The sequence below is a fragment of the Rhamphochromis sp. 'chilingali' genome (assembly GCF_963969265.1).
Source record: "Rhamphochromis sp. 'chilingali' genome assembly, chromosome: 8".
In the NCBI taxonomy this organism is placed as follows: Eukaryota; Metazoa; Chordata; class Actinopteri; order Cichliformes; family Cichlidae; genus Rhamphochromis; species Rhamphochromis sp. 'chilingali'.
Window position 1 is genome coordinate 5,324,370 of NC_137935.1, and position 13,619 is coordinate 5,337,988.

Consider the following 13,619-nt stretch of genomic DNA (forward strand, 5'->3'; position numbering starts at 1 on the left):
CTCTGCTAACTGAACCCTGAATTCAGTGAGTGTGCACGATGTGTCTTTCTGCCTCCAGCGTGCTTCGACATGTTTCCGTGTGAAAAATAGCCTCTGTTGGAACTTTATTTCCTGTACTGGTTAAAACATGTTTACTCACCTTGTGACCGGAGATCTGCTGATTCTCTCAGGTTCGTCTGTGACCCTCAAGAAGAAAAAAAAAAATTTATCTGTTAGAAATCAATCGGCCAACCGCTTTCTCACACAACCCCTCCCCTTCTACACCCCCCACCCCCATTTCCTGTCAATCAGCAGCACAGCTAATGGACCAATCCACTAAACACGACACAGAACATGATCTTCAAATCACAGATGGATCACCGACCTGCACTCACTGCACTGAAACACTGGATGGATGTGAAACCACAAAAATCGACAAAACGAGTGAGAAGGATGAACAAATGCCGAGGGGGTGAATTTATGGCAGCAGACCAGGTCTCAACACATAGTTTGTGTTACACGACTCACGCAAACGCAGACTTTAATGCTGGTAGAAGCACAAATTAGTGAGTTACAAGATGCCAGCAGGGTACTCATGAGATACATTTGTACTGACAGCTTTTTCACAGGCTTTACGACTGCATTTCACGACTTTTGTTTTAGCTTATACTGGACAAATAGACTGCCATTTTCTACTCCTACTGCACTGCGAGCGGTCGTATGCATCCATTCACGCACACTCATGCAGACCACACATTCAGACAGTGCTCTATTCTGTGAACGCTCTTTTTTTATATGATACCCACACTCTCACGCTGATGGATGCATCAGCAGCAATTTGTGGTTCGGCGTCTCGCTGAGGACATTCAGACTAGAGGAGCCAGGGATTGAACCACCGGTCTTCCGGTTAGTAGATATAGGACACTATGACATAGAGCCTTCATCTGTAGTTCGGATTCAGGAGACCAAGCCCTTTCTAATTTTAAGATTAGGATTCAAACTTTCCTCTTTGATGAAGCTTATAGTTAGTTAGTTCCCATGATGCACTGAGCACTTCTTCTTCTCCTCCACCCTCTTTAATAGCTGCATGTCATTGATTTTCTGTCTGCTCTCTCCTGTAGTTTGTGCCGTCTCCAGGACCACATGATTTGCTACAATTACACTCACACAGACGGGCTGGTTAATACAGATCCCATCTGTGTCCACCGGGGGCCACTGTTGCTATTCACGCACTTGACTGATGGCTTCCTTCCCGCCAGCATGGCAACCTGATCTCTATTCCTGGAAATGGGGGTGACTTTGAAGGAGCCAGCAGTGAGTTTTCACTGACAGATTAAGTTTGAAAAATGAAACCTAATATGAACTAAGATGACCGTTGCTCTGACTAAGGAGCTGTTGTGGTGCAGAGGTTTTAATCAGGGCTAAACAAATGTTTAGATTGCGTAGTTCAATGTTTTGACTGCGTCACACAAAATAAAAAGTAGAGAGCGATCTGTCCTAATCCCCAGGAATAACCACTGGGATACACCTTTACGGGAAAAAGTTATCCAAGTAATTATTGAGCAAATATCTCGAGGGGAATTCTTTAGGTTTAAGAACACTAAACTTGACCATTATAATTGAAGAGTTTTGAGGTGCTCTATAAAGATTATGACCTTGACATCTTGTCTGTGTAAAGAACGAGAATAACACTCCTGCTCCTCCAAAACAAGGAGCATCGCATCCTCATGAAGGAATTCAAGTGTTTTGTGAGCAACGAGTGTGGAGTGGCAGACTGACCAGACTCTGCTGTGAGTCAGTGACTGTGTGCAAACGCTAAAGTATGTAAACTGCAAAAAAACAGATTGTGTGGGGGAGAGAGAAGCAGAACAAAAAGAAGAGGACAAGGACGCAAAAAGGGAGAGGAAAAAAAGACCGAAACTGGGACGAGAGACAGACAGACAATTTGCGGCAGTGTAACAGAACAATCTGCTGGTATCGTGAGGGAGAGCTGCGCGCAATCCCAGTTTAAGACACAGATAAACTGTGGTTATATAACTAATCCTGGTTTAAGACGGCAGTGATGCTGGGTCAGTCGGTTAGGATGACTGTAGCAGGCCCAGATGCTTCTTACAAGCCTCTTCTCCTGCGGAGCGCTAAGACGCACGCTGGGTACATTTACAGTCACGGTTCAACATATTTGTTGTATCGCATTAATTGTCAACAGTTACAGCATGATCCATTAGCTTTCTGACACCTTGTATACCATTACAGCAATCTCCACATTGCCTTAGTCTAAATTAAAACGTCCTGTGCATCCTGTGCACAGCCTTCTAGTCTAATACCAACCTGAAAAACCCTTCAGACCTTTCCTCAGTTTGTTTGCTCTAGAAAGAATCCTTAGCTGTGGACTGATGTCAAAAATATCTTTTTAAACACTTGAAATAATATTTTATAACATTAGATGTGAAGAAAAAATCAAGACAGTTATCTAGAAGTGGATAAAAGTGATATTTTTGACATACGTTGCTGCTAAAACCCATTCAGGAACGCACCATATTTCACACTTTTCAGAGGGATAGAACCTGCCTGTCTTCATCTCAGCTCTTCTTCCTTCACCCCCTGTGTCTTTCGTGTATAAAATACACTCCCCTTCCTTTCTGTCCTGGTTTCTCTGCTTTCTCTGAGAATCCAAAGCCCTGCTGCTGCACGACTGATGATTTGTTAACAGCATGGACAAACATATGGTGTTGATTTTGTGACTCAAAGTAGTGCAGTTGATCTGCAATAAACTCATACTCCAGGGAACGCACAAACATACACACACATCTCCATAGTGTTGTTTATTCTACACTCTGCATGAACAAGAGTGTGCGTGTTGTCCATGCGCTTGTTTGTGAGTAGTGATTTCTAGCTATAATAGCTAAAAGACCTAGCATCCTACCTGATGGTAACATTTAAAGCCATACTACAGTAAAAAGGAAAACTTAAACATACATTTAAAATAGAAATAATTCACATTTTTGTTGCTTTTAAGTGCTTTGCTAGAAGCAGGTAATGGTGCTGTGCTGTTTACAGCCTGTAGTGAGTGCTACAGCCTAAAGCTGAGCCACTGGAGATGGGAGGAGTGACAAAGAGACACTAAAGCAGACAGCAGCTGATCAGAGTTTTAGAAACACAAACACGCTGGTTTTGAGATAAAGCTGCTCTACTGGAAGAAGCAACCATCAAACATTTCATCAGTGGACTTGGCCACAACTTTAAGTCACACATCTGCAGAGTTTAGTCTTACTGCATTTCAACTTTCTAAAGGGAAGTTTGAATCCTGGATTTTTATAACCTTTTACGTCAGTTAATGGAAACATAAAACCGAGTGTGTACAAACAGTGACCGAGCATGGGTGAATAAGCACATCAAGTAACATAAAAGGAGAAGATGTATCACAACAAATTTCTGCATGGTAAGCAAGTTAAGCGTGGGACTTTTAAAAAACCTTTTAATGCAGCAACAACTGTTTTTATCCGTTTTATGTATGAATGCACAATGAATAACCAGAAAACACAACGTAGCCCAAAGTTATGCACTATTATGTTTTGAGTACTCATTTATTTAAGTAAAAGATTTGATCGGACTTGATCCAGATAAGAAGATGGATGTAATGAAAATAATAAATAATAAAGAGATTTTACAAAAATAAAAATGTCTTTAATAAATCGAAGAACTTTTGAGCAGTTATGTCGATGCTGCAGATCAAATAGTGCTGACCAACATAAAGAAAGGCAGCATTTCACATGCACACTCAATGCTCACAAGAACCCCGCGTTTAGTCTATAAGCATATTGTGTATTTTAACAGCCAAGATATACAAGACAAATATGCTTTATACCCAAATTCCAACTGCATATTAGGCTTTTTCATATTTTCTCTCACACGTATCCTGCAAACTGGTTCTGGGTTTGAATCCACTGGTGGGGCCGGACGTTTTGCATACATGTCTTTGGATAGTACTTCAAAGGCCATCTAAGATTTTTTTAAGACCTGCTTATGTTATTTCCTTTATCAACTATTCTTCACTTAAAAAAAAAAAATCAAAATTTTGATTTTACCACCATGAAGCTAAAATATAAATTTTAGTGGAAATATTTGACTGAGACAGTTGACTTATTTATATTAATTACTACCTTTAGAGTAGCTTTGCCTCAGATAAAACTTCATATAACTAAACTCTGACCTGCAACAGACTGCAACAGTGAATGAGGGGTAGAGGGGATGACTGAGCACTGGCAGGCAGACAGACAGTCAGATGGACAGAAGCAGCCAGAAAACATGGGAAAGGAAGACTTACTAACTGTTTTTGTTCCCTGCGGGAGGGTGCAGCCCGACATGGACTTGTTTGAGCTCTGACGTTTAGAAGGGTCAAGAGTGACCCTAGGAGGAGAGAGGAAGAAGAGAAGGAGGTGAAGAGAGGATGAGAGGAATGGAAAAAAATGGAAAATTGAAAGTTTTTGAAAGAGAGATGTGAGTGGAAGAAAAAGCAAGTGAAGGGGTAGACAACACAGAGTGACAGTAAGAAGCACAGGTAGAAGAGGTGAAGAATTCAACATCAGGTACTGTAGTTCAAGAAAAGAAGGATAGAAGACTGGAAGGTGACTGGCAAGAAAAAGCCAAAGTGGTTAAAGAATCAAACAAACAAACAGATAAAGCAACAATAAGCAGCCAAGAACAACCGTGAAAGACATACAGTGTGTCCACCTAGCGCGCAGACCTGGGTCAGATAGGTTATCATTTACCTTTTTAGCTTTAATTGCCACTAAGGTGCAGTAAGGCGGAGGTGCCTCAGGAATACAGTTCATGGGAGGAACTGAAAAAAGGAGGTAACCATGCTGAATAAAATCGAATTTTTATAAATTTAAACTGGTCTTCATATACTGTCCATCGATGTCGCAGGATTGTGTGGATGTGTGTGTTTACTGTTGGTTTACTGTTACATGCAGACAGCTTTACTTCTTCAGGACAGAGTAATTCATATTTTGTCTTGTAGTGTAGTAAGATGTACACACTTGGAACATTACACAGCCCCCACAGTCAAATCTAAATAACTAAACATGAATTAGTGCAGTAAACGGTAACTTTAGTATTCTGTGATGTTTGAATCTGTGGTTAGCAGTGGGTGGATATTTCCATGAAGATGTGGATGTGGCGAAAAAAAAAGACTGAGAATCTTGAATGTGAGAAAATTAAATTGGCGAACAATATTTGAACACTATTAGACCCAGGTCTGACACTCCGGAGGACAAGTTCTGAAGCCTGTAAAGCTGAATTATTAGAGAAGGAAGGCTGGTAGGTTAGTACTGGTTAAGGAGACGTGACAGGCAGCAAGGTTATCGAAATGATCTTCATGTGCAGAACTACACTGTCTAGTTGTAAGCTCATAATCAGACAGGCCTGTACTGTCACTTTACCACAACGATTAGCAGTATTACTAAACATTTAACAAAAATACGTGCAGATTTATTAACAAGCCACTGTGTTTCTACCAGTTAGCCCCGTCCACTCCCTGTTTCTTTGTTACTTAAAGCTTTCAAAAACAGTAAGACTTGACATTCAAACATCTAGCTTCTCCTCTTACCTGCGAGTCAGCTTGGAGGTGATTTTGCTGAGCAGGTTGGTCGTACCCCGGGTCCTGGCATGGGGCAGTGGGCTGGCATCGTGGGACAGCGTAGGAGACGCTGGAGGAGCGTGAGAGGGAGGCCGGCGGTCTCTAATCTGCCCTCCGTGAAAAGTGCTCCTCACTGTGGATCCCCGGGACAGACGGGAGGAAGGCGTGGAGGATGAGGAGGAGGTCCCAGAGGCACCTGCAATGCTGTGGGTAGAGGGGGAGGCAGGGGGGAGGCGGTGGGATGTGGAACTGGAGAGGTGGGTGAGGGTGGAGAAGTTGCAAGTTAGACTATTAGAACAAGTGCAACTGTTCAGGAACCATACAAGCACCAAACCATTTATACATATTTGATTACGGCTTTTCCAAACATCTGGAAGGAAGCGCGTTCAACATAAACAGAATCAAACCAGAGAAGTTACATTCACATTATAATTGCAGCGTAGGCTGTTTGAGCCAGTGTTAGGCAACAATCGCAAAACTGCGCATTTTCACTTCACTTTCAGACCCCAAATAGACCAGTGTGACCCATCTTCACTGAAAAAACACGCCACCTCGAGCAGTGATGTGACTCACTGATGTGTTTGTGACAAACAAAGGCTCGAATGAATCGGTGGCAGAAAACACTCGATAGCAAAATAAGTATTTTTCATCTTTCATTTGGATTTTTTGACATCAAGTGCAGATTATTAGCAGACTTATGGCTTTAAGTTGGATTTAACATGCCAAGTGCATTTAAAAACACTTAATCAATCATTACGTAACTGGGTTTCTTCATGGCTTAAACTGGGGTTAAAGACAAGCTCCATCATTAGTTTGCAGTATTAAACAAAATCTATGGACACTGATAACTGGCTGGCTGATAAAAGGTGAATTATCCTTGAGTATATTTAACAACCTAACAATTTAAAAATAATTATTTGTCCGGTTTGATTTTACAATTCAAATCAAAGACGTCAACAGGTGAAATTATAATGAGCTGTTCGCAAACAGACTTTATTTCAGACTTTTCAAGAAAAATGAAAAGTCTGAAATAAAGTCTAAAAGTAAAAGACAGAAAGACCAGCAGAGCTAGCTGTCATACATTTCACACAGGTTGTTTTCTAACCTGAAAATTAACCCAAAATATTCTCTCTCTTGTGAGCGCCTGCATGCCCCACTACCTCATGTCCAGTTCCCCTCTCCTGTCACACATTTATGCACCTACGCACATAAACCACATACACACACACACACCTCTCCACCCCTGACTCTCAGGCTGGCTGGTGGCCTGAGGCTGCTTTTCATAACGCTCTAGATAACACCCACACACAGGGTTCAAGTGGGACAGAGCCATTAGATGGGTTAAGCTGAAGCGCAGCCGTTGCAGAGCAAAATCGTTTAGCGTCAATGTGAACTGGCTGCCTACTGAGACTCACCTCAGGGGGCACATGGGGGCTGGAGAGAGCAGAGGACAGCGGGACGGGGGATGGTTGAAAAAAATAAATTTTCTGTTCTGTAGCTGTGTGTGGTTTTGTACACAAGTTTCACCAGTGCCTCAAACTAATGTCAGTGCTTGATTAGTTAAAGCAGAGATGTCAAACTTAAGGCCCGGGGACCAGAATGGGCTTGGCAAAGACTCCTATCCCACCCAGTGGATCGCTCTGGAAAATAAACTTTTTCTGAGGTTTTAATAGTTTTCCTACTGATGAAGACCTCCCCTCTGGCCATTGGTATAATACCAACGTAATTAAGAATTAGTTAAACAATTAAAGGTTTACAGATATCTTAATCGGTCACAGACATTTCAGTTTTTTTATAATAGGGGTCACCATTAAAAAAAACAAAAACAAACCTGAGGCATACTGTTGAAAATGTTCCCTCCTATATTGAGATATTTTGAGGATTAAACGTGTAATTAAGGTTGTTTACATTGACAGATAGGGGAGTTTTATTGGTCTGACCCATTTAAGATAAAAATGGGCTGTAAAATGTAAAATGTAAAATAAGTTTGACATCCCAGAGTTTGAGGAACTCCTCTGATTTCTGTTTTTAATGTATACATGGATTATTACAGCTGACCCATTGCTCTTTTCATATACCAAAGAGCATCTGCATTATGTCCTGATAATGAAGTCCCTTATCTTCCAGTCTTATCACAAGCTGACCTCAAACATGAACTTTGGACAGTGTCTGAGGAATCCGGGACACAGCTTCCCTTTCTCACATGTAGCACGCCCCAGGAAATGACCCGCCTAATGCTTTGTCATTACTGCAAATACTTTGTGTGCTTTAGGTAAGGGAGTTGCCCTGGTAGAGCGTGCAGGAGGCAGGACACATGATGCCCACTTGCTAGCAGTAAATGCACTCAGCTATTACCCGCCCTGCTCACACATCAATCCCCAGAATCCGATGTCCTAGGTTGCTGGCAGGTTAGAAATCAGCTAATATTCGATCTGACTGCATCAGATATTTGTGCTCTCACGTGCACTTCTGTGAGGTGAGGCCTTGAAATGTTCAGGGCTGCAGCGCATTTGTGAAAACAGCTTCTTCACACATAGTTTGAGCTCAGCGGAGGACCTGATGTAGGCAATCAACAAACGAACAGTCACGTAAATTCAAGTACCGAACATGCGCAGTGTTTTGGGCTTTTATTCTGATCTTTTAGGACTACAGGTTAGACAGTTTTCATGTACAATTTGTGCGTGTGTTTGTTCTTCCATGCACGTGATTTTCCCATCAACCACTCTGGCATGGCATCACATTGACAAGGCCTCTGAGGCAAATGGAGGGTTATGTTGGTGCAACGCCAGTCCTCACTTCATCCTGCTGCTCCCTCCTGTTCACCTCCTCTCCCGTTTCTTCCTCCCCCCTCTGCTTTCTCTTCTCCTCAACCTTCCTTTGTTTAGAGCAGACATTTATCCTGTTAAATCATAACAGTGAGCTACAGCAGAGGATGCTGCCTCGGTGCAATGCCTAAATCGAACAGTGTGGGGTGTGTCATCTTCTCTGCTCACAGGAGAGTAAGCGTCTCCTGAACAGCAGTGATTCAGCGTTTCATCCAAATCACCAGTTGATGTTTTTTGTTTTTTAACCCTCTTCCTCGTATCTATTTTGAAAAGCATGATGGTAGGTAGACACGTTTGTGCAGTTTACTGATGTCACACTGTTGGCATTTTTTTCATACCAACATTCACTACTTCTTTGTCGCCATCATATGATACCCCCTCCTATCAAAAATGATTTGCACAAACACTTCATTCATTTTTTGTGCACTGATTTGATTGACTAAGATCTGAAAACTTGTATGCACTTGATACACCCTTCGCCTGGCCTACCCCTAACTGCCCCGTGTGTGCAAATTTGTTTTTACTGGAGGTCAGACAGCAGACAGAAACCTTCAGGCTCTCCCTCTGAGAGACAAAATTAAAGCGTGATAAAGAGACAGAGGCGCAGAAAACAGGGCAGACAGACTGAAAGTGAGACAGTGACCACAGGAAAAGAGAGAGAGAGTGAAGTAGAGTGAGACAGACACAGCAAGAGAGGGGACGTTGACTGCCATGCTCAGAGACCGACAAGGAGACAACCATCTGTCGTAACAACAGACAGTTCACACTGGGTACACAGAGCTGCACACAGAACAAAGACAAAGCCACTGATGTGCAGTGTTAAGCCCTTCATCCTGTCTTGAAGAGACAAAATGTGTGTGTGAAACATGCTAAGCTTTGTGCTAAAAGGGGACAAGCTGTACCAGTCAAACCGGTCTTTACAAAACTTATCACAGTGACATGTTCCACTGTACTTGCAATTAATACAAACGCATTTCCCAAAGTGTTGAAAATAGTTAAAATAGATGCAATGTGAAGATGCAATGTGCCGGCGAAACCAGCCATTTAATCACCAGCCTGAGCTTCAATTCTATACTTAACTCACTGCCTTTAAGGCTCTTCAGGGACAAAATGGGTGTAATTTAGAGCTGTCTGAACTGAGGTGAGGGTGTAGCTATCCAGACCTAACAGTGTGTAAATGGAAGCCAGAGATTTTTATCATATTTAAACAAAATTCTGATCTGAGGTTTGAAGTGCGGGCGATTTATCGGGCTGTGTTCTACTAATAAATATATTGATATACATGAATGCTACTGAATGTGGTCCAAATTCACGCAAATAAAGCTAATCTGCCCCCTTTCAGTTTAAAATGATTTCAGAAGAGGCCTCTAGGGAAATAGCGAAGAAACAAATTGTCTGCTTTTTGAAAGATCTCATTAGTACCTGCTGGGTGGATTTTATACTTCATATACACATTTGCAACTCTCACCTGTTTTCCTTGCCGTTTTGTAGCAGGGCGTGTCTATCAGAGTTGGATCGGTCTGTGCACACATACGTGTTCCTTCGAGTCATAGCACTAGCAGGGATGTTATTCTGGAGGAGAAGAAAAGCCTGTAAATTATGTGAGATTATGTGAAAACAAAGATTGCCCTGGATTGACCTCTGAGCTCTGCCTGTATCTGCCGTGGAGAACATTAAAGAGTTAATCTCAGATTATTCTGACTGCAGTCTTCAACCCTTTGCATGCAAACTATGCTCTTCATTTCTCATGATTAATTTCTAATTTGATGATTTATCTCAAAACATGTAATAGTTTTACTTCTCTGATTGTCTCCAGTCTGTGGAGGATATTTTATTTTTGGTTCCCATTATATTTATTTTAACGTAGCCTTAAAGGGCTGTAATCTGAGGTAATTGGATTAGGTGGGGTGTTAGGGCTCTGCCATCTGTTGTATTGATAAGGGGGTTAAAAAGTGACAGATTAGATTCACTAGACGGTTCCTCCCACCCGCACATAAACCTTTTGGGCTTACCGTGGTTGAGTTAACCTCCTTACGCCGGTCAGGTATCTCAGATTTATTTGGGTTGTGAGCAGAGCTAACCATGGGACTGGAGGGGGTGGGGATGCTACGGGAGCCAACAGTGTTGGTGCTTGGCTTGCGTATCGACAGCCGCTCCTCTCTAAGCCCCGCCCCTTCAGCTACGCCGCTGGGACTTCGTTTTGGGTGTGTTGATCCTGGAACAGCTGGACCGCCTAACAGAGCAAAGGTTCTCAGTGAGCTAAATTTATGCAGATTCAAAGTCTCAAGATGAATAGAAACAAATAAAAGTCATCAGTAGTTTGCCTTACAGAAATCAGAGTGTCGTCTCTGGCGGTGGTACGTGGAGGCACTGCGCTGTGCCTTATGGCCAGAAGAGGAAGACTGTGCACCCGAGGAGCAAGAAGAAGTGGAGTGCTTGCTTGTTCCGTTGGTGATGCCGCCGGGCCGGATTCGAGCCAGACTTAAAGTGCTGCTAGACCGAGAGTCAGTGACCTCCGTCTGAGATACAGACATGCACAGACACACAAACGATATAAAATTACAACTGGACTCGATCATTGATCTTCATCAACCGAGAGCAACGGAGGCCAGTTCATATGTCAGTCTTAATTAGTCTGGGTGTCATGACTGTAGCACATCACAACTGTAAACAAATTAGGAAGCGATGGCACCAAAACTATCTTCTCAACCCTGTTTTACTGCTATGTAAGCATAATATCTAAGTATTAACCATGACAGCTTATTAACAGCTTCATCGTAAGGTCAGGAGCAAAGGAAACGATTTACCTCCGTCTTGCGTCCCAGCAGCAGGTATGTGGCAGTGAGCTCATTGTATTTTCGATTGGCCAGCGCATCTCTGATCTCTTCTCTGGTGAATCCCATCCCAATCATCACATCTAAAACAAAAAAATACTTCAGAACTTCTGTACAACGAAACGTTCTGGACAGTTTAAAATTATGGTGCTAAATGGTAACATTGTACTGACATTTTACTTAAGAGGCTTAGCCTATAGTATTCCACTTTTGAACATCAAGGCACCCACTATTATTTTTTATCTTAACCTCCCACTGAATAAAGAGGAATGCCTCCAAAGGTTTAGGGATAAAAACTCTGCCTATAGGACCTTACTGAATATTTCTTTAACCCTTCATTTCAGTAACCTCATGAAAAGATATCATTTAATGTTAAATTATTAAGAAAACATTAGTGATTAAGATATTTCTCACCAATGCGGCCGGTATCGTTAAAGTCTTCCACAGGCTCCATGTGAGGCTTCAGCTCATCGCCATCATGGCCAATATTAATCCACTTGTCTTTCATTATTTGCTAGTCATGAAAGAAAATGAGAGAAAACACAGAAAGCTTAAAACTGCCATGTTTGATTTAAAAAAAACATCACAAATCTGACATTTATATTTTCTTTTTGGATATTTTCTGTGTATGCGCCTTGGATTTATTCCACTAAATGTGCAATAAACCTGTCTTCACCTCCAGCGAGCAGCGCTTGGTGGGGTTGAGGACCAGGAAGCGGCGAAGGATTCCCTCGCAGTCCGTTGACATGTAGAAGGGCACGCGATATTTCCCCCTCAAAACACGCTCTCTCAGCTCCTGAACACAACACACATCCGGACACCATTAGTTTAAACTACAGGTGCACTAAGACATCAACAAAAAAAAACAATAACACAATTAAATGGAAGTTTATTGTTTTTCAGAATTGTACATTATGTGATCCTGCAGCTGTAAATGGGCTAAATGTAGAGAGAACTGAGATTAAGAGCTATTTATAATGACTTCAGACAAATTAAAACTAGTTAACATTGTAAATGTAAACTACAAGGTTAGTTTTTGCGAAACTGTTTAAATTTCTCCTATAATCTGGGCTTCAGAGGCACGTGACTGTATCTAAATTAATGCACAAAAACATCTCCGTGATGGATTATTCTCAAAAAATAAAAAATAAATGAAAAAAAATCAAACAGATAAGGCTGTAAGCTCTGAGCCACCTCAAATGACATTTCAATCTGAAAAACCCTGGCCTGATGTCACCCACCTTTAGGTTCTGTCCGTCAAAGGGCAGGGACCCGCTGACAAGCGTGTACAGAATTACCCCCAGGCTCCAGATGTCCACCTCTGGACCGTCATACTTCTTCCCCTGGAAGAGCTCCGGGGCAGCATAGGGCGGGGAGCCACAGAACGTGTCCAGTTTATTACCCGTCATGAACTCGTTACTGAAGCCAAAGTCGGCTATTTTAATGTTGGAGTCGGCGTCTAGAAGCAAGTTCTCCGCCTGCAGCAAACATGGTAGACAACAGAAAACTCTGAATACAGACAAGGTTCATAAACTCAAGAATAACTGACTATTATTTTGAATCTATAACACACTTTGGGCCTAAATTAAGCTTTGTAGCTTTGAAAATGTTACAGGTAATTCAGTAAATTCTGTAAATAATTTACACTTATCTAAAAGGAGGAATTTTTAATATCTTGTGCCAAGATTCTGGGTAATCACCTTCAAGTCTCTGTGAACAATGTTCTTCTGATGACAGTAGTGCACCGCTGAAACAATCTAAGGAGACAGAAATACAAAATGAGCTCATACAAGAGAACATAACTGAACCTAATGTTGTCCTTCAAATGAATGGCTCCTATACTACAAGCTCAATTCAAAGATGCCAATGCCCGCTTTCTAAACTAAATTCATAAATAAATTGATAAATCCTTTAAAACTGAAAGACTAGCTGTGCATCAGGTTTAGGCTGTGACACACTCAGACATACGGTTGAGGCCAGCTGTGGAGTTTCACTGACCTGTCTGAACTTGGCTCTGGCCTCTTTCTCCTTCATCCTGCCATGAGCCACGAGGTAGTCGAACACTTCCCCTGAAAAAACACAAAAACATTGAAAACTTCCTGTATTTAAAGTGGGCGTGGAAGTCACCAGTCGGACTGTTAAATTGTTGGGCGATCGTGGCTCAAGAGTTGGGAGTTCAGCTTGTAATCGGAAGGTTGCCGGTTCGAGCCCCGGCTTGGACAGTCTCGGTCGTTGTGTCTTTGGGCAAGACTCTTACTGGTGGTGGTCAGAGGGCCTGGTGGCGCCAGTGGGGTCCTTAGGGACTAGTAAAGCGCTATACAAATACAGGCCATTTATTGTTCT

General features: G+C 42.1%; 1 protein-coding gene across 5 annotated transcripts in view; it reads right to left on the reverse strand.

Annotated features, from left to right (window-relative positions):
- The window catches only part of mark4b (MAP/microtubule affinity-regulating kinase 4b), a 59,475-nt gene that overhangs the window by 3,303 nt on the left and 42,553 nt on the right, over window positions 1–13,619 (reverse strand). For 2 of the 5 annotated variants that reach the window (XM_080888574.1, XM_080888573.1), the window contains exons 6-17: window positions 13,275–13,345; window positions 12,977–13,033; window positions 12,518–12,754; window positions 11,953–12,072; window positions 11,691–11,790; window positions 11,250–11,359; window positions 10,772–10,961; window positions 10,455–10,675; window positions 9,911–10,014; window positions 5,588–5,866; window positions 4,304–4,386; window positions 140–184 (exon numbers count right to left, since the gene is read on the reverse strand). In XM_080888574.1, the coding sequence (XP_080744700.1) occupies window positions 140–184; window positions 4,304–4,386; window positions 5,588–5,866; window positions 9,911–10,014; window positions 10,455–10,675; window positions 10,772–10,961; window positions 11,250–11,359; window positions 11,691–11,790; window positions 11,953–12,072; window positions 12,518–12,754; window positions 12,977–13,033; window positions 13,275–13,345 (1,617 nt within the window). The remainder of the gene's footprint in view (window positions 1–139; window positions 185–4,303; window positions 4,387–5,587; window positions 5,867–9,910; window positions 10,015–10,454; window positions 10,676–10,771; window positions 10,962–11,249; window positions 11,360–11,690; window positions 11,791–11,952; window positions 12,073–12,517; window positions 12,755–12,976; window positions 13,034–13,274; window positions 13,346–13,619) is intronic. The other 3 variants (XM_080888572.1, XM_080888571.1, XM_080888575.1) reach the window with 2 other exon arrangements.